Raw genomic sequence first — 17,254 nt, 5'->3', positions numbered from 1 at the left:
CAGGTCAGCAGTGTCCTCTAGGGCTGGGTTACAGGGACACGGCATGGGCTGGGCTGTCCCTGCTGTGATAATTGATAAAAGATTCGTGTTAATCACAAAAGCATTGGGGTTTGTATAAACCAGAATACTAAGCTCTGAAGTGAAGCATGGACACTAGATAAAGGAAATTATATGATTAAATAATTCTGTTTAAAATCACCTTGTTATGTTATATTATGTTACATTATATTATGTTATGTTTTTCAAATAAGGTGTATCGGCTACCAGCTTGCGAGATCGGACTTCCCAAAAAGCCCTTCCTGCCTTTGTCTGATCAATACTGCCTATCCCAAAAACCAGACTCCCAGAATTTCTCTGGTGGTTATGTACAAAGACCAGACGTCCAGAACTTCCCTGGTGGTCATCTCCAAGGACCGGGTGGCAATCTGTGACTGATTATCACATTATTTGTGAATTTGTGAACAACGAGAACCCACAGTCTAAGAAGAGGCTGCAAACCAAGGTTGGGTGGAGTGTGGGGTGAGCGGTGACCCCTCACGTTCCCCAGCGCTGCTTGCTCTTTCTGTATCAAATAAAGCAATCTAAATTTTGCTGAATATCGAGACTTGTGTCTCTCATTTATAACACTGCCCAGGCCTCCTCAGCGGCTCAGGTGCCAGCCAGTCCCCGCGGGGCCGGGCACTCACTCGGATCATTCGATCGGAGCGGTGGCGGCGGCGGATGCGGTTCAGGCCCTCCACGAAGCGGATGAAGCCATCGAGGAGCTGCCACTCCTCCTCGTCCGAGCGGGGCTTGTCGCCGTACACGTCGCAGTGCGCCTCCCCCTCCATGATGCGCTTGGTGGCGCTGATGCAGGCGGGCAGCAGCAGGAACCGCGTCCTCCAGAACTTCAGCGACTCGATGAGGCTGCAGCAACGGGAAAGGCAGGACACAGCTCAGCAGTTTTCCCGGAAATTTTAGATTTCCAGAATCTAAAATATAAATCTACCTGCTGCACATTTCAGTGAGTGCAGCGACCACCTGAGACAGAATGAACACGCGTGCAAAGGAATGGTCAGCAATTTGAACGTCACTGGCAACAAGGCTGTGCTCAGAGTCATTGTGACACAGAGATATGCTTTCTTTTCTGTAAAAGATAGGCCCTAAAAGCTTTTTCTCTAAAAATATGCAAGCAAAAAGGAATTTTCAAGGTGCACATTAGCGTAGGAGGTATTTTGACTGAGACCTGAAAAGTAAAGATAATAAAGACTGGTTGTGTAGAGAGAAGATATCAAAAAAGCTATTGATACTAGTGGAGATATTCCCTGTTTCTGGTAAGCACTTGCTCCGCAGCTTAGGAGTAGGACTGCAGTCAAGCACAGCACTGAAGAAAACAGCAACAGCTTCAAAATAAATGGAAGTTTTGAGTCAGATCCAGAAATCAGTAAGAAGCCAAGAAAAGCATCTGTGTGGTACAAAATGCCATCTCATTTCTTTGCATTCGTAGCAGGGGAAAAAAAGTTCATGCTGAATTTTGAGATCAAGAGTCTGTATCAAAGGTCAGATAATGCAGCAGCAACAGAGAGCAAGGTTCCCACAAGGCAACAGCTGCTGGGAGCTGACAGTGAAAGCAGGCCAGATATTCTCCCTGGAGTACTGAGCATTCGTGGGTTGAACTTGATGATGAAATTTTAGGTCAAAAAGGAAAAGAGGCAATTAGGACACAGAACAGTCTGGATGGAAAAGGAGCTCTCACCTGAAATCCTCTGAGCCAGCAGAGCAGATATACTGATCCAAGTAATTCCACTTGTACTCTTCTAGTCTCTCATGGGAAAATTCTACCCAGCAAGAGACAAATTCAGAGTCAGAGTGTGAGGGGCACAAGCTGTAGGTGTAGTTTATCTGAGCAGATTCATATGGATACCTAAAAGACCAAACACAAGCATTACTCTCAGTATTACTGATACTAGTGCTTCTCTTTCTTCTCCTAAAAAGAAAGGTGGTGTTCTTTCAAGCAAGCACAGAGCTGGAGAAGAGTGTTCATCTGAACACTGACAGCAAACTGCTCAAGCAGAGAGATACTCACTTTGGCAGGTACCGAGTCACAGTAATTATTTTGTCTTTTAAGGTGACTTTGTGGAAAGTACGGCCCATGCTCAGCCAGTACTGATCCTCTTCCTCAGGTCTATTTCTTGACACAAGACCTAGTTGTAAAAATCAAAACCCTTTCAGCTTACTGCAGTACTCAGAACTTCATCAACAAACTGGGCCTATAGAAAGAGACTCCAGAGCTGGAGTCCAGAAGTGGCCTTCTGAACTCAGCACAAACTAAAATCCATCTTTCAGGCCACACTTTTAGGGAGCAGTTGCACAAGGAGTCTTTTGCTCTTACAGTTAAGATTTGCTAATATCATAAACAAAGAAGAGCACTCGAGATTCATACACCACCCATTCAGAACTTTCATGGGCAGAACCACCACAGGAGAGCCAACAAAGTGTTGAGCAACTGGTGGATGTGCCTAATTTGAGGCTTCTGGTACTGGCAGAAGGAAAGAGAAAAGCCTGACTTGTCAAGCCCAGGCCACTCACCTCTGCTGTAGAGGGGACTGCTGCTGAGAGGGGGTGGCACAGCTGGGGCTGGCTTCTGTGGCTTGGATTGCACAATAATCTGATAGCCTTGCATGAGACGCTGACAAATGAACTCCTCAAACACCTGCTGGGCTGTCATCTGCACTCCTTCCTCATCCCTCCTGAACACAAAGGTTAAGCAGACTAGAGTAAGGAAGTGACCACACACCGATTCTCAGCTCTGCTCTGGAACACCTGCCTGTGGGAGCAGGAGGGGAAAGGGGCACTTTCTGACACAGGGTGATGAACTGCCTGGCAATACTTACTGCTGCCTTTGAAAGCACTTTGGCAACTAGTAACAAATTTGCCTACAGCAGTTGTGAAACAATAAATTCCCCAAAGATGGCTTTGTTTGAGCACTTTGCAGGCAGCCTCAGTGCAGTTTGTACATGTTAAGGAGAGCTCAGAATGCCAGAGGGCAGCACTGCTCCAGCCTCTCCCACAATGGGAAGTGAAGAGCTGGGAGGGATTAGAGGACAGATTCATCTCAGTGCAACTCCTGCTCTGAGCTCAGCCTTCCTACTGGCATTTCTTTCAGGTGTTTCTTCATTAATCCCATGACCTCCCATGTATTTCAATCACCCTGATTAATAATTCAGGGTTTTTTTATTCCCATAAAGCAGCAACATGAGCAGGTCTTTTGATGTCTTACAAGTTATGGAAAGACTGAAAAAAGTTCAAGATAACAAGAGTGCTTCAATAAAAAAAAAACCAAACTAACCCTATTAAAGAATAGCTGCCAGAGACTTCCAAGACAAGCAGAGAAGTTCTGTTTGTCCAACTAACACAGTTTTTCATCAAGATTCTTTAAACCAAATATCCTTTAGAGTGAGGATAAGCATCTTAAATACTGTGTCCACATGCATTTGCTCATTAGTGTTTCCAAAACACTTGCTAGCAAGTTGATTAACAGAGATGATGACTTGAGATTGAATATTTTGATCAAAACACAACAAAAAAGAGACATAAAAATTTGTATCCAAACAATTTCTAACATAAAATCTACAGAGCACACCATACTGTCAGGTGGGAACATCAGAAAAGGTCCAAAGGTATCACTGGAAAAAAAAAACAACCAACGTAAGTATTCTGCTGCTCTGTTAGCAATCCATCATTCCCTTGTACACACTGCAGTGATCCTCTTCCATCACCTGCTCCTTAAGCACAGGACTGGAGAGAGGAGGTGCTGGCCAAACCTGTCCATGTCAGCCTCTGGCAGGAGGTCGTAGCAGCCCTCGGTGTAATCGTTCTGCAGGCTCTGGCGGTCGGGGAAGTAATCGGTGGTGAGAGGGAGGCAGGCCGGGGTTGTGAGGGATTTCCAGTCCACTCCAACTGTACAACAGAAGCCTGGCACTATGGGGGGAGCAGACAGCGTCAGAACTGCCTCGTTGTGTCATGGGGGCACACAAGGGGGACACGTGTGGTCACCCGTCGAAAAACAGGGTCCAGAGCAGGATTAAAGAAGTGAGTGGAGAGTTGAAAAGAATGAGAGATGAAAAACAGAGTTGGCATAAAGTCAACAGGGACAAAAAAGGGTGTGGAATGGGAAGGGAAAAAGAAAACAGGATGGGAAGAAGGGAGGGAGAGAAAGAGACAGAGTTTGTTAAACAATGCAGTGCACATGCTGATTCAATCCCATCATGCAAAAGGCATTCAAAATTAATATATTTAATTTCCTCTTGATTGAAAGCTAGAGCTGACATAGCCACTGCTCTTCCAAAATTACAGCAAGTCAAGTGCAGTTACTGATTATTAATAAACAGATCAACATTCCAAGTCTGAACAAGAAAATCAGACCAGTTTTGCATCCTAGACAATTGCAGAAAGAGCTGGAGAGAAGGAGAGAAAGAATGACAGACCAGCCTCTTTCTGGACTAGTACAACAGCAGAAAAGGGAGTATTTCCACAGTTATAAAAACAGAAGATATATCCAGAGGGGTGGGAAGACCAGAAAAATAGTAACTTGGAAAGCAATCTTTTCCCACACCCTTTCCTAGAGTTATGCTGCAGTTTTGAGATTACAGGGATGTAAAACTAGACATTGAAAAGGAAAAGCTAACTAGGTTATACCAAGTCATCAGCTCACCACTGCATTACATTCTGACCCAATTCAAACAATCTGTATCACCTACTGACTTAACTTCTTATCACAGAGATCCCACAGACAGATATTTATTTTACTATAGAAGTGTTAACACCAGTGGCAGGAACACTGCACAAGAAAGTAACACAGGACAGACTGCTACAAAGATGCTTTCTTAAGCAGTGACACACTTGTTTCTCTAGGGAGTGAACGCAGATATTTCTCAGTGAATGGTACCAAATTCAGAAATTGACTGTACTAATTCTACTTCAACAAGCTGGTACCAAACAAACTTTTCATACTGAGAGGCAGATACAAGTTCAGCAGCTTTAGCTTTTTGCATAATAGTGTCTGGTAAGGAAAGGATTTCAGCTGTAACACAACAAACAGCTTCACATGTTTTTAAGAACTACAGAACTGCAATCACAGTGAGACAGTACAGGCAGATCCTGCAAATTACTGCAGGCCAAAATAAACCACTGCCAAAAGCCAAGGAGGCTCCTCAGTTTTTTGCCTACCACCTCCTGATGCCTCTATATATGTACATGCCCCTTCCCTCCCCACCTTCCCACTTATGCAAACTCTCTTCCAAATCTTTCTCCTGCTTACTTGGATCTGGAGAATTAGAGACAGCATCTTCTAAGGAATCCTTGTTCTGAGTTTTGAGGGTCACCCCTACAAGAAAGTAATGCGTTTTATTTTAAGTAATTATGCACTCCTCTTGAATTTCAAATAAAAATAAATCAGAAGCGTGATGATGTTTTAAGATATAGAATTTCTCTGCATGGAAAAATCTCAGGATTCTGCACAGCAGAAAAAAAACACTAAGCCAATTAATGAGGAAAAAATACATCTTGGATCAAACTTGAACATCTCACTAGAAGTGCTCAGTAGCTAAAACACAAACAAAATCCTCCTCCTCAAAATGGTGAAACATCTTAAAAAGTAGATGCTGTAAGCTCCTATAAACACCTGGTATGGCATAGGAAAGAAAAAGAGCTGCTAAGGAGACAAAAACTGCTGCCTTTAAAGCCATTTAACAAAATTAAAATTTCAGGAAGCCTCTAAACATTTGAAAGGAACTATTGTTTAAAACTGGCTTAGGTAGATTTACCCAGGAAATTGGTATCAACACCGTAGCTGCTCCCCTGTAAGAGGAAGGGCGGATATCTGCTACGTGATGATGCCAGTAACCCTCGGGGGAGCTGGCTCTGAGAATTCACCTTTCACCAGCTCCTCCTGCCATCTGCCATCCACACCGGGAATTGCAACAGCATTCACTCGTCTGAGCCACCACCTCCATCTGCGGGGCAACAGCGACGACATCCCAAACGCCAGGGGAAATAGATGGGATCATGTTTCACTCTGAAGCCCATGACGCACCAAACTATGCTGCAGGCTCAGTAAGAAACTGCATTTTTGGAAATTCGACAAAAACACAACTGCCTCCCAAACTGTTTCATTCCATAGGTGACTCAAACCATAAGGGAGAACTCTCAGTCCAATCACTGAGTACCAGTGTGGCTCCTCTAGATAGGTGAGGGTCTACAGACACAAAGAAATTCTGTAAAATGCAAGCATGTTTATTGCCAGGACATGCTCTGCATTTACACTGTGCAAACTGCATCCAGCTGAAATGCAGTTTAGCAACTGCAAAAACAAACTGAGCCTATCTGGAAGCCAGAAAATACTAAAAATGTAAAGCAAGAAAATTAAATGTAATCAGATATCTGAAATCCACAGAAGGAAGCAGCAGAAAATAATTTTTAATGTGACTATGTGAATGCAAGATGAGGCACAAGAAAATTAAGTCTGCTAACTTCTTTATGGCTCTGCAAGGCATAAGGGAAAACAAAACTGGCTTAATCCAACATAATTCAGAAGGGCAAATTTAGTCTCATAAAAAATGTTTAAATTGGTTTTGAGCAAAGAACGTAAGTCTTGAATGCTCTAGTCCAAAAGTTCAACTTTTTTCCATGTGCCTAGCTAAAATCCACAAAAAACCAGACAACACAGTAGAATATTACATGGCATGTTGTCCCATTTACAGGGCCAAAAAGAAATGTTGAGAATTTCCACTAATTCAGGTCTCTGGGCAAATTAAAGAAGATAGAGGTAATCTCCAAGTGGAAGTACAGACATGTCTTTTCTCTAAAGGATAACAGCTTAAGGCAACTCCACCAAGAAAAAAAAAGACTTCTGAATAGCAGTGCATATTTATTTTTTGTGTCTGAAATCACTGCTTTGTTATTATGGAACTCAGTTACTGCCTGAGAGCTTATTATCAGTAAACAATGAGCATCTTTCTATAATAAACTTTATAAAACACACCTAGAGAAGTAGAGAAACATTAAACAAAACCAAACTATAACCAACAGAGCAACCCAAAGAACTACTATACACCAAGAAGTCCACGTAAGTGCACTAGCAGATCACTGTTTTCCCATTCTGGATTTTTCCTCTTTGCAGTGCCTGTGTCCCCGGCCCGTGTCACAGTCCTGCCCCGTGTTCCAGCCCTCCCGGCCCCGCCCCTGCCCGGTACCTGCTCCGGGGCCGGCCCCCAGCCCGTTCCCGAACTCCTCTGCCCCGCCGAAGCTCAGGAAGGAGCCACTGTCCCCTGGGTGCCGAGAGCTGACGTGTCTGCAGAGAAACAAACCAGCCTGCTTTGTACAACCTTCCTCACTCGGGCCATTCCCTGCTCTTTGCAAATGTAACAACAAGCCCTCGGGTCTCTTCCCTCAGTGCTGTTGGCAGAGATGGGACAGCAGAGGGGAGCACAGAGAAGGCTGTGACAGCATTCCACATCCGTCCATACTGTTTGTTCCTTGCCTCCAGCAATAACCAAAGCACTGCCTTTGCAGGACAGCGAAGAACCAGCTACTCACGTCCCCTCAGGAGAGAAGTAAAGCTTAGCTGGCCATCTACAGACCTGATTTCATGCTCTATAAACCCAACATTCAGGACTGAGCAATGGCTCACCTGCCAGTTGCCTCATGGTAAGCCAGCTCCAGCAGCTCTGCCGAGGAATGTGTCAAATCCTGCTGCCCACTGCCCTGCATTTCTGCCATGTTCTGCCGGGTTTGGTGATGGATCTGGATAGCTTCTCCTGAGGGACCTACACAGTTACAATTGGATCACTGATCACCACATCTGCACTGGTTCCTCAACTGCCTGTAGCCTTCTTTTGCCAACAGCATAGGCAATGAGAGCTAATAGACATTAAGAAAGCATGTCCACAAAATATTCAGAGCCTTGAACCTCTGCCATCTCCTCTGAAGCAAGCAAAGCAAAATATTTTTAAAAACATTTTGGAGGGCCTACTTACAAGGCATTAAACAATTATGCAAACAATTCAGCATCAGAAAAAATCAACCCATATTGTAGTTACAATTCCTTCAACAGGGAATTGCTCTGGACCTGTTGCTGCCTGTTTGCAAACAGAGGTATTTCCCAGAGAGGATTGCTCAGGCCTGCACACTCATTTGTGAACCAAGGAGTGCAGTGTGCAGAGCACTTCAGTGGAGCTCTCAGCGGCTCTCCTGCCGTGCTAATCCCGGACAAGGACAGAGTGCCGGGGCAGGGAGGTGTGCTGTGAGCAGCTCACCCACGGGGAAGGTGTGCATCCAGCGCCGGCGGTTCGAGGTCAGCTTCATGGGCATGCGGGACGGGGCGAAGGGGTTGATGAGGGCGCGCTGCGGAGCGAACCCCCCCGGCCGTACGTGCAGCAGGGACTCGGCGCTGCCCACGTGGAACCGGCCCGGGGCGCTGGAGTCGCGCTGCTGGGACTCCAGAGTGTTCTCCAGGAAATCTGCAAAACACAGCCCAGCCACAGTGAGATCCTGCAGGAGCCGAGCACCAGAGAGTTAACTGCTCAGTGATGTAATGATTGCCCAGGGTAAGGGGAAATAAGGAAACCTAAGGAATAAGCAGGCAGAGAAGCTGAAAGCAATTTCTATCCAGCCTGAGAGTTACAATGTAAACAAGAACCCCGAGAAGAAAAAGCATTACCCCACAGCACTACTGTAAACTGTAAACTTCTATTAAATTAATCCATAAAGAAACCACTTGCTAAGACAATCATGAAGAACTACTCAGACCTTTGAGAATTCTTGAGAAATCAAAAGACTGACATAACAGAAACTTCACGATGAGCACCAAAGACACAGGAGAAGTGAGAGCTGAGCCTTGTGCACGTGCCTTTTCTGTAACATTCAGATCTGAGCACTGAAATCAGGGATTACCCCCAGAAGACATGGGACATGATCTCCATCAGATACCAGTTAGTTGTCACTATTCAGTGTAGAACAGAAGTGCAGTTATTTAGAAATAGGAGAGGAAAATATACCAGACAGATAAGTAGCAATTACTCTTCCCAACAAATTTGTGATTTGGAAATCACAAAGAGAAGGAAGGGTCTCATTTACCATTCTATATTTTAAAATACAACATGTGATAAATCTCCATTTCTTTGACTCTTCCCTCTCTGCCAGTCCTAATCTACACACATCCTAATCCTGCTGAATACCTTCAACTGGGTCACACAACTATCCTTCAAATTAAAAGAGTAACAGAAATACCAAAGAAAGAAAAGAGTTGTATTTACTGACAGCAGGGGAAAATATGAATGGTAGATGTGATGTCAAGTACACTGTGTGAGAACAGCTCCACACCAGTAACTGCAATTCCTGTGATAGGATAGATATGGTAGCAGTGTCAAACAGCATGGCATGAAAAAGCCAAGAAAAACCTTCAGGGATAGAATTTTATAGAAGATGAAGCAGTTGCAGGAGGAATACAATCTACCTGGAAACGAACTGGGTTTGTGGAAGATACTGCATACTGCCTGAGAACAAAATTAAATTGGAAAGGAAGAAAAGAGGAGTGCCAGCACTGCTAACACAGAGACAGTTCAGCAGTACATTGTCAAAAAGAAGGATCCAGAAAGTGAGTCTTAATGACAACAAATCCCCACAGAAAAATGTTATAAGCAGGGTCCCCCAGGGCTCACTGCTAAGGCCAGCTCCCATTTGACAGATTACAGGTGACCTGGATAATACAAGTTCCTTGTGTATGTCCACACCTGCAGGCAGGCACAGGAGAATAGTCAAGTACTAAAGAAAGCAATAGGCAAGGGAAAAGAGCAAATCAGTGTCAGGACACTTCTATTTAGGATAAGCCATTAAAAAAAAAGCAATGGAATTGGACAAGGATGACAAAGGGAGAATGAACAGGCAGCTGCAGCTGGAGCTACAGAAAAGTTGTACCATGAGTGCCAACACAAGCACCATCTCCACTGTGCTAGCCTGGCAGTGGCCAACACAAACTTCTCCCTTCCCACCTGCCCCAGGCTGACCTCTGGTGCTGGTATAGCCCAAGGAGCTGCTGACTTCACACTGGTGCAGGTGAGGCCGTGGGATCATGAGGATGTTGGAGATCTTGCCCAGGGAGCTGTCGTCAGAAGCCTGGCTCCTCACCTCCTCCGGGGGCAGGGTGCGGCTCTGCAGGGAGGGGCTGCACGACACATCGTAGGAGCTGGAGCTCTTCCTCGTGCGGCTTTCCCTCTCCCTCACTGACCTGCTGAGAGGGATGCCCAGTGACAGCAAAGACAAATTCAATCTCCAGGTTATCAGTCATGCAAGGGAATCAGGCCCAAGTCATGCAAAAGACTGGATGCTCAGCAGGTGAACTAAGAAGAGCATCACAGAGAAGCCATCACTATCTTTTTTGACTGTTTGGGTAATTTATACTTCTGTGCATCACACAGCACAACAAGAACACTGCAACAGTTCCAGCACAAGGGCTGTGAAAGGGCCTGCTCACCTCCCCCTGCAATCCTACAGACACCACACTAACCTGGTAGATACCAGACCTCAGCCTACAGTGCCAGGAACATGTAGCAATAGGGAAACTGCTTGGAATTATTTAAATTGTGCTGGCATCTTTCAGCATGAGTTCCTACAGGCTGCTCAAATTAACATATTAACAAGTGAGTCCACATGCTCTGAATTAGGCAATAAAAAATGTACTTCAAAGCAAACTTCTCAAACCTGTATTTCTGAAAAAGCACTGAAATTTATAGTTTATTCAATTAATTTGGCCAGGATCTGAGAACAATCAGCCTTTCTCCTCAGACAAAAGGACACGGAATAGTTGAGAACTTGCACCCAGCTTTTCTGCTTCTTTTCTCATTCAGACAAGCATCATTTTCAGGGAGGACTCCTTATCACTCTAAGTTCACCAGTTACTAAGCAGTGTATCAAACAATCTGTTTATTCAACTCTGTGCAAATCTAATGTACAAATACTTTCTTAACCCCTTTGAAAAATCTGCTAGAAAGACTAGCTTTATTCCACTTCAAACAAAATTAAAGATTTAAGGGAAAAAGACATTTATGCCTCTTGCTAAAGCCCACATACTATTTTACAAGTAAAATACCAGATAACCAGTCATGAAGATCAGGTACAGACAGATGGAAGCTTTTTGTTCAGCTGTGAGCATGTGAAGATCAATTCTTCTTGTATTTCTCCAAGTATTTTATGTGTCAAGCACACATAACATGGCTGCTCTAGAACCAGTGCACTCCCAAGCCTCTCACCTGAAAGTGGTACAGCGCTGGGCTCTGGCTGGGCCTGGCAGTCTGAACACCTGGGCATCATAGCCATCATAATCTACCTGGATAGGCAAAGCATTCTCAGCATCCTTTGGAGCTCCTAATGCTGAAATAAAAATCACACAGTACTGGAATGTAAGAATGTTTAAGATCCACAAGTCAGAGTATCCACCTCTCACCCCTAAGGAAAGTATCTATTCCAAAAGAAATCCCAAAGTGTCATGAGCAGAGCAGCTGGAGCAGCTCAATTATCCAAGCTGGTGCCTCTGAATCAGGCTGGCTGAGCCCATAGTGTCTTTCCCCCATATATCCTAAACACTCAATGAGTAATTGCCAAGATATCAACTGGCACATGCACATTAGCATCCCAAGTAACAGATATGAGAAATACTCAAACGGTTTGATGGTTTTCTGTAACAATTGTCCCTTCCTTGTGCTGAAGTGTCATTGTGTTACTGCAGCTGTCTGTCAGTTTGGGAGTCAGTGGGACAGATCATTCCAGAACAGAATTACTTACAGGCATCACGATTATTTTTTGCTTTCTCCGTCAGTGGCTGGAGGGTCCAACAAAGGAAGGGTGAAGTGACCAAAAAAAACAAACAAGAGGGAAAAAAAAAAAAAAAAAAGGAGCAACAGGAAAGACAGAGGGAAGGGAATCAGTCAGCATGTTCTAAGGAAACATCCCCAGTGGTGATCAAGCAGATAAAGTTTAGCTTGCTGACTCAGTGAGGCAGCCAGACAACTTCAGAAATACTAAATGCTGATACTTGGTCACAAATTTGTGTGAAAAACACAATTCTCAAAACCTTTCTTCCTCTCCATAGAGTTCTTTGTTACAGAATGAAACTAATTTTTATGGTGGCTAAAACATTTCTTACCCAGTTATATCTAGAAAGGAAAGACCTAGAAACTAGTCCCTCATTCACAATCCCTACAACAAACCTTGCAGCTTTGCTTTCACAGCCTTTTAACACAGAAACTTAGTTCCAGCTGATGGAATACTTGTGATGCTTGACTGGGAAGAGGTACTGGACGAGCTAGTAAGAAAATATAAATCAGAAAGATTCCCACCTTCCTTCCTGCCAGCTTGATCCGTGGAGTGAAGCTGTTACACAGGAGTTGGCTTTTGGATGTGTAGAAACTGAAAGAAAAAACAGTGTGGCTTTTTTTATTTGTTTGTTTGCTACACGGTTTAAACAGACCAGGAACCTGAGTCAGCTATTGGATAGAGAATATGGGATACCTTTCTGTGCACAAAAAATGTATAGAAAACACAGAGGGATGGTTGACACAAGCTCCTCTTTGCTTGTACAGCCTCAGCATAGACACTTGTTAATATGCTTAGCACCTGCATTGCCCAGTTCATTTTCTTTCCACAGAAACACATACACTTCCACTGTGCCATTTACAACTCTTTCTGATTTACACAGCTGTAGTGATTCCCACCAGCTGTTTGAAAACCCTGTCATTTCTGTTAGGTTGCATTAATGCCCAGAGTTCTGCAAGAGTAATGTAATACTTCCTTTGCTTCACAAGGAAAGCAGAGGAGGTAAACAGTGAAAGAAGAAAGGGGATTAAAGAGATTATGAAGAGTAAAGCAAAGCACAAGTGTTTAGCAAAAGCTGACAGAATTCACGTACCTGTGATTTATCCAGTGTGGGATATTGTAGTCATCACCCATTCGTGAGTCACCAGGGCCACAGCGATTATGGAGCTGTAAGAGTAATTCAGAAGCAACTAACTGTATCCAGCCAGTCACAAAACAAGGTTTGTAGCAGGAACAGAGAGAAGGAGAGCAGCCTTACCTTAAAGAGTGGCACAGCATGCAAGGGTTGCTCTCCCATGCATACCAAATCCACACCTATCCCTGTAAACAGACAACAGTGGAGTTCAGCTATTGACCAAGCAGGACCAATATGATAGGACAAAATAGATCATCAATTTGAATTGAAGACCCAATATGTATTCACATCATATGATAAGAGGCAATAATACTGAAAATGGTAGTTAATGGTCCCATGGTATGGTTACAAACCACCAGTACCTGTGGAGATAGAAGAAATGATTTTTCTAATTTAATGCAATTTGTGCAAGATTATCCTTTAAGAGAAGGGTTTGCACAGACAGGTGAAGTTCTCTATCACAAACAATAGAAATGAAATGCCTGTAAGTACTCTGAAAATCTGCTCATTTCAATACAAAGCGTAGACACAAGTCTTGCAGCTGTAACCCATCCTCCCAGAGCACACAATTTACAGTAGATACTTTTTCCCAGCCTTTCCCAGACCGCAGGAGTTGTTTACCATTGTCAATCATGCGCTGCTTGGTGAGGATCATGAGCAGCCGATCCACCTCGAACACGCCCACGCCAGGGGTGATCACCACCGACATCTGCCCCGTGCGGTCGAAGTTGCGGTTGATGTAATGCTTGTCAAACACTGCAGACAGAATGCAGCAATACTTTCAAAGTGTTTCTTTTCAGAGCAAGGCAGGAGACCACCTAATCTTCCCCTCTTCTTCACAGTGTGAAGGAAAAAGCAACACAAGTCCACAGCCATTTACTGCTTTAATGGTTCTTCCCCCATATTATTTTTATCCATTGTTCATAACTTACCATTAAATGAAAGATTTATGGCCTCCAGGTAGTTCCCTTGTGCTGAGGTAGAATTGTAACCCGGAGGAAAGCCCTCTGGAAAAGTATTCAGAAGGGGAAAAAAAAGATCATAATTCCTGTATACTAGCTTTATACAATAAAAAACACACAGAAAAATACATCTGTACTAAATACTATTAATTCAAAAATTACAGGCAAAATTGATGCTGTTAAGTTCCACAGAAAGACCAAGGCAAATTGCCCAGCCAGGAGAGCACTAAGTAGCATGACACCAGACTCCAACTGAAACTGGACAGTCTACTGACCAGCTAAAAGAAAATTTTTAAAAAAGAGCAAAGGATAAAAGCAGAGAAAAGAGGATTCATCTACCTGCTTGCTCAAGTCGTACCAAAACAGGATACTGGATGAAAAGCTTTTTAATGGTCACAAGCAAGGAGGTCCACTCTTCCCGCCTCTCATTCTGAACTACAACTCTAGGAAAAACACAACCTGATGAGGCCCATGAAAGGAAACTACGAGGGGAAGTGAGAAGGGATGAGGAAACTATAAAGAAATGCACAAAAGTGTGCATCAGGATGCACAGATGCTATGGGACAAGAGGTGAAAAGAACTGGGAGGAAAACATACTTGTAAAAATCTTCATAAAATCTTCCCTCATGATCCTGCCGAATTGATGCACGATGTGTTTCAGGAAACTCATCTGGAGTTGAAGGAAAAGCATATCTCATCCCATGCTCATGTATAGAAATGACTCATCTTTTCCAACAAGAAGCTGTTATTTCCATTAAAAATAAACAAACAAAAAAACCCAAAAAGGCCCCCAGCAAGCAAACGAAAAACTGAAGTACTTGGAGAAATATAAGACCTCCTATACAATACAAAAACTGCTTTTAAACCAATATAACAGCTTGAGTATGATGAGGAAAATTTGCAACATTCTTCCATGCAAGGTTTTCACTGCAGTACTTTCATAACAATGACTGTGTACCTACTGTGCTTGACAGAGAATACTTTGAACATGGCAATTAAAAAAAGAGAAAAAGTCCCTGTCAGCCTGGGACCAACTTTCAAGAGATGAGATAGGTTTAAAAAAGGAAACATGAAAATAGAGAATTTGCATACCTATAGATTTTGCTTCATAAAATGTTCTTGAAAATAGAACCACTGTCACTTCATGGCTGCAATTCTTCTCCTGTCCAGGAAGAACAATGCAAAAAGACAACCTTAAAAGTCACACTTGGTAGAAAGTTGTGTATACACACATACAGTAACAGCCTCTGCTCCCTCACACGCAGAAACAAAGGTAACTAACAAAACCTAGACTGCTGCATTAATGGATCTGCCTGAGTGCTCCATCTGCCTCTCAGAAATAACAAAATGGTCTGTCCTGCAGATTCTGTGCTGCTTGGCTACATCACATTCACCAGGAGCACTCTCCACTAGTCTCTAAAGAAGCTCCTCTCTCTAGTTGCCAAGATTCTTGTTAAAAAAACAAACAGTTGACACAGTTTGTTTATACCCACAGCAATTTGATATTCTGATGTGTAACTGTTCAGAGAGATACCCCTAACAATTCCACAAGAAGTAAAAATTAAAACTGAACTCAATCAACTATTTACCTTCCATTTTGTGAAGAGGTCAGCAAGGAAACCATTCACAGCTTTCTCAAAGTATAGATCCCCTGCAAAATAAAAATCTCCCAAACATCAGATAACAAGTTACTTCAACTATGGGGCATAGCTAACTCTACGATTCTATGACAATTACATTTATTAAAATTTGAGCAGCTGTGTGCATAATAAAGGACAATATCACTAAGATAAGATGATAAAATGATTAAAAAGCATGACTGTTTTCTGATAAGAAGATTAAAAAGCATCATTTTTTCAGAGGATGTAAACATGACTCTTACTGCCAGAAGGATCTGACCTTTAATTCATTTTTCCAACACATTTCCAGCATGCTGGGAAAGCATCTGTACTGTCTTTAAGGCAGAGAATGCACAACTGATCCCCTGCCAGATCTGATTTGAATAGTGGCCCAGTTCCATATGCCTAAACACATGGTCAAAGGAAGTGGCAAGAGGTTTGCTAAAGAATTAAGCCAGAAAAAAAAAATAGGATGACACAGAGAAGTGACTCATTCTTAATGCCTAAAGTTGTAATACTTCCAGCTGAAGTTACCAACTTCAAGCTGGGCTAAGACAGGTTTCACTTCCTCAGTAAGCCAATGTCAAGAGAAATCTAAAACATCAAGGTCCCCTTTGCACAGGACTTCCACACATTTCTGGCTTCAGGATTCACAAACTTGCACCTGCCCTCCTCACCCAACATGTCCATATCCACAGAAACCTTTCCAATGCTCACAGTGATTTTGTGGCTGAGATAATGGTACCCAGGCTCTACAGAGACAGGAAAAGGATGGCACAGTCAGGGACAGAAATGGGCACTGCAAGGAAGGATCTAAGGAAAGACCACAACACACCCTGGAGCACTGCTTAGGCCAAAGGCAGGATATTTTAGTTTGCTGGTAGTGGCAGAAAAGAATAGCAGAGGCAGTTTTCTAGTAGGGGCAGAAAGGACAGCTGCTACCATCCAGTCACAGGCAGGTCAGTCACACACGTACCATAAATATCAAAATCCCACATTTCACAGCTCATCTGGATAAAAATATAAACCATGGCAGAAGTGGAGCGGAACACCACCTGCAAAGGAATGCAAGACCTTATTTCAAACCAAGCACGTTCATTAGAAGGCCCAAATGAAGTTAACTACACAGCAATTTACACAACAGTGGCCCTTGCACCACAGGGCATTTCCCCTCTAACAAGTCATTCCTAGTGCTGCCAGCACAGCAGAGCTGAAGTTTAATAATGATTCATTATCCTGAACTTATACTGCCATTCTTAACCTTACAATACAGCCAATTCCAATGATCCATACAAATCTGCAAGCAAGATAGAATTACAAAAATCCTGGCAAGGCAAGGAAAGGAAAAGCTGCTTTCCCCCTGTTTCCTGTACTCTTACCCTGGTGTCTTCACTGATGTATCCACAAGTGACTTTCTCACTCTTTACCCACAGTTCACCTGCCTGGGCCCTGGAAGAAAAGAAGTGCAGAATATTTGAATATGAAGATTAGAGAATCAGTATTTGAGCAAGTAAGATGCACCAAAATCTGCACTCAAGGATTACTTATTTGGTTAAAACCTGATGTTTAACCCAAAACATGTCAAACAGCCATTTCCCTCTGCATCTGCACATTTCCTTGTCCCTGTGTCACCCCAAAAGCAACTGAAGTAATCTCTTCCTTGGGAAGGACGAGTAAATATTCTAAGAGAT

The 17,254-nt window shown here is 43.3% G+C and overlaps 1 protein-coding gene across 8 annotated transcripts in view; it reads right to left on the bottom strand.

The window, feature by feature from the left end:
• The window catches only part of DEPDC5 (DEP domain containing 5, GATOR1 subcomplex subunit), a 39,200-nt gene that overhangs the window by 17,532 nt on the left and 4,414 nt on the right, over positions 1-17,254 (bottom strand). For 3 of the 8 annotated variants that reach the window (XM_014894686.2, XM_088176288.1, XM_088176289.1), the window contains exons 8-30: positions 16,943-17,012; positions 16,540-16,618; positions 15,534-15,595; positions 15,037-15,106; positions 14,542-14,614; positions 14,284-14,387; positions 13,915-13,989; positions 13,604-13,738; positions 13,106-13,167; positions 12,941-13,014; positions 12,372-12,441; positions 11,818-11,854; positions 11,286-11,406; positions 10,044-10,267; positions 8,295-8,498; positions 7,670-7,805; positions 7,233-7,330; positions 5,300-5,365; positions 3,804-3,987; positions 2,569-2,729; positions 2,066-2,183; positions 1,736-1,903; positions 687-906 (exon numbers count right to left, since the gene is read on the bottom strand). In XM_014894686.2, the coding sequence (XP_014750172.1) occupies positions 687-906; positions 1,736-1,903; positions 2,066-2,183; positions 2,569-2,729; positions 3,804-3,987; positions 5,300-5,365; positions 7,233-7,330; positions 7,670-7,805; positions 8,295-8,498; positions 10,044-10,267; positions 11,286-11,406; positions 11,818-11,854; positions 12,372-12,441; positions 12,941-13,014; positions 13,106-13,167; positions 13,604-13,738; positions 13,915-13,989; positions 14,284-14,387; positions 14,542-14,614; positions 15,037-15,106; positions 15,534-15,595; positions 16,540-16,618; positions 16,943-17,012 (2,611 nt within the window). The remainder of the gene's footprint in view (positions 1-686; positions 907-1,735; positions 1,904-2,065; positions 2,184-2,568; positions 2,730-3,803; positions 3,988-5,299; positions 5,366-7,232; positions 7,331-7,669; positions 7,806-8,294; positions 8,499-10,043; positions 10,268-11,285; positions 11,407-11,817; positions 11,855-12,371; positions 12,442-12,940; positions 13,015-13,105; positions 13,168-13,603; positions 13,739-13,914; positions 13,990-14,283; positions 14,388-14,541; positions 14,615-15,036; positions 15,107-15,533; positions 15,596-16,539; positions 16,619-16,942; positions 17,013-17,254) is intronic. The other 5 variants (XM_014894690.2, XM_014894685.2, XM_014894691.2 and 2 more) reach the window with 3 other exon arrangements.

The sequence above is a fragment of the Sturnus vulgaris genome, chromosome 19, assembly GCF_052056855.1.
Source record: "Sturnus vulgaris isolate bStuVul1 chromosome 19, bStuVul1.hap1, whole genome shotgun sequence".
Classification (NCBI taxonomy): domain Eukaryota; kingdom Metazoa; phylum Chordata; class Aves; order Passeriformes; family Sturnidae; genus Sturnus; species Sturnus vulgaris.
Note: the sequence above shows the minus strand (reverse complement) of the source record. Positions and strands in the feature narration are given on the sequence as shown.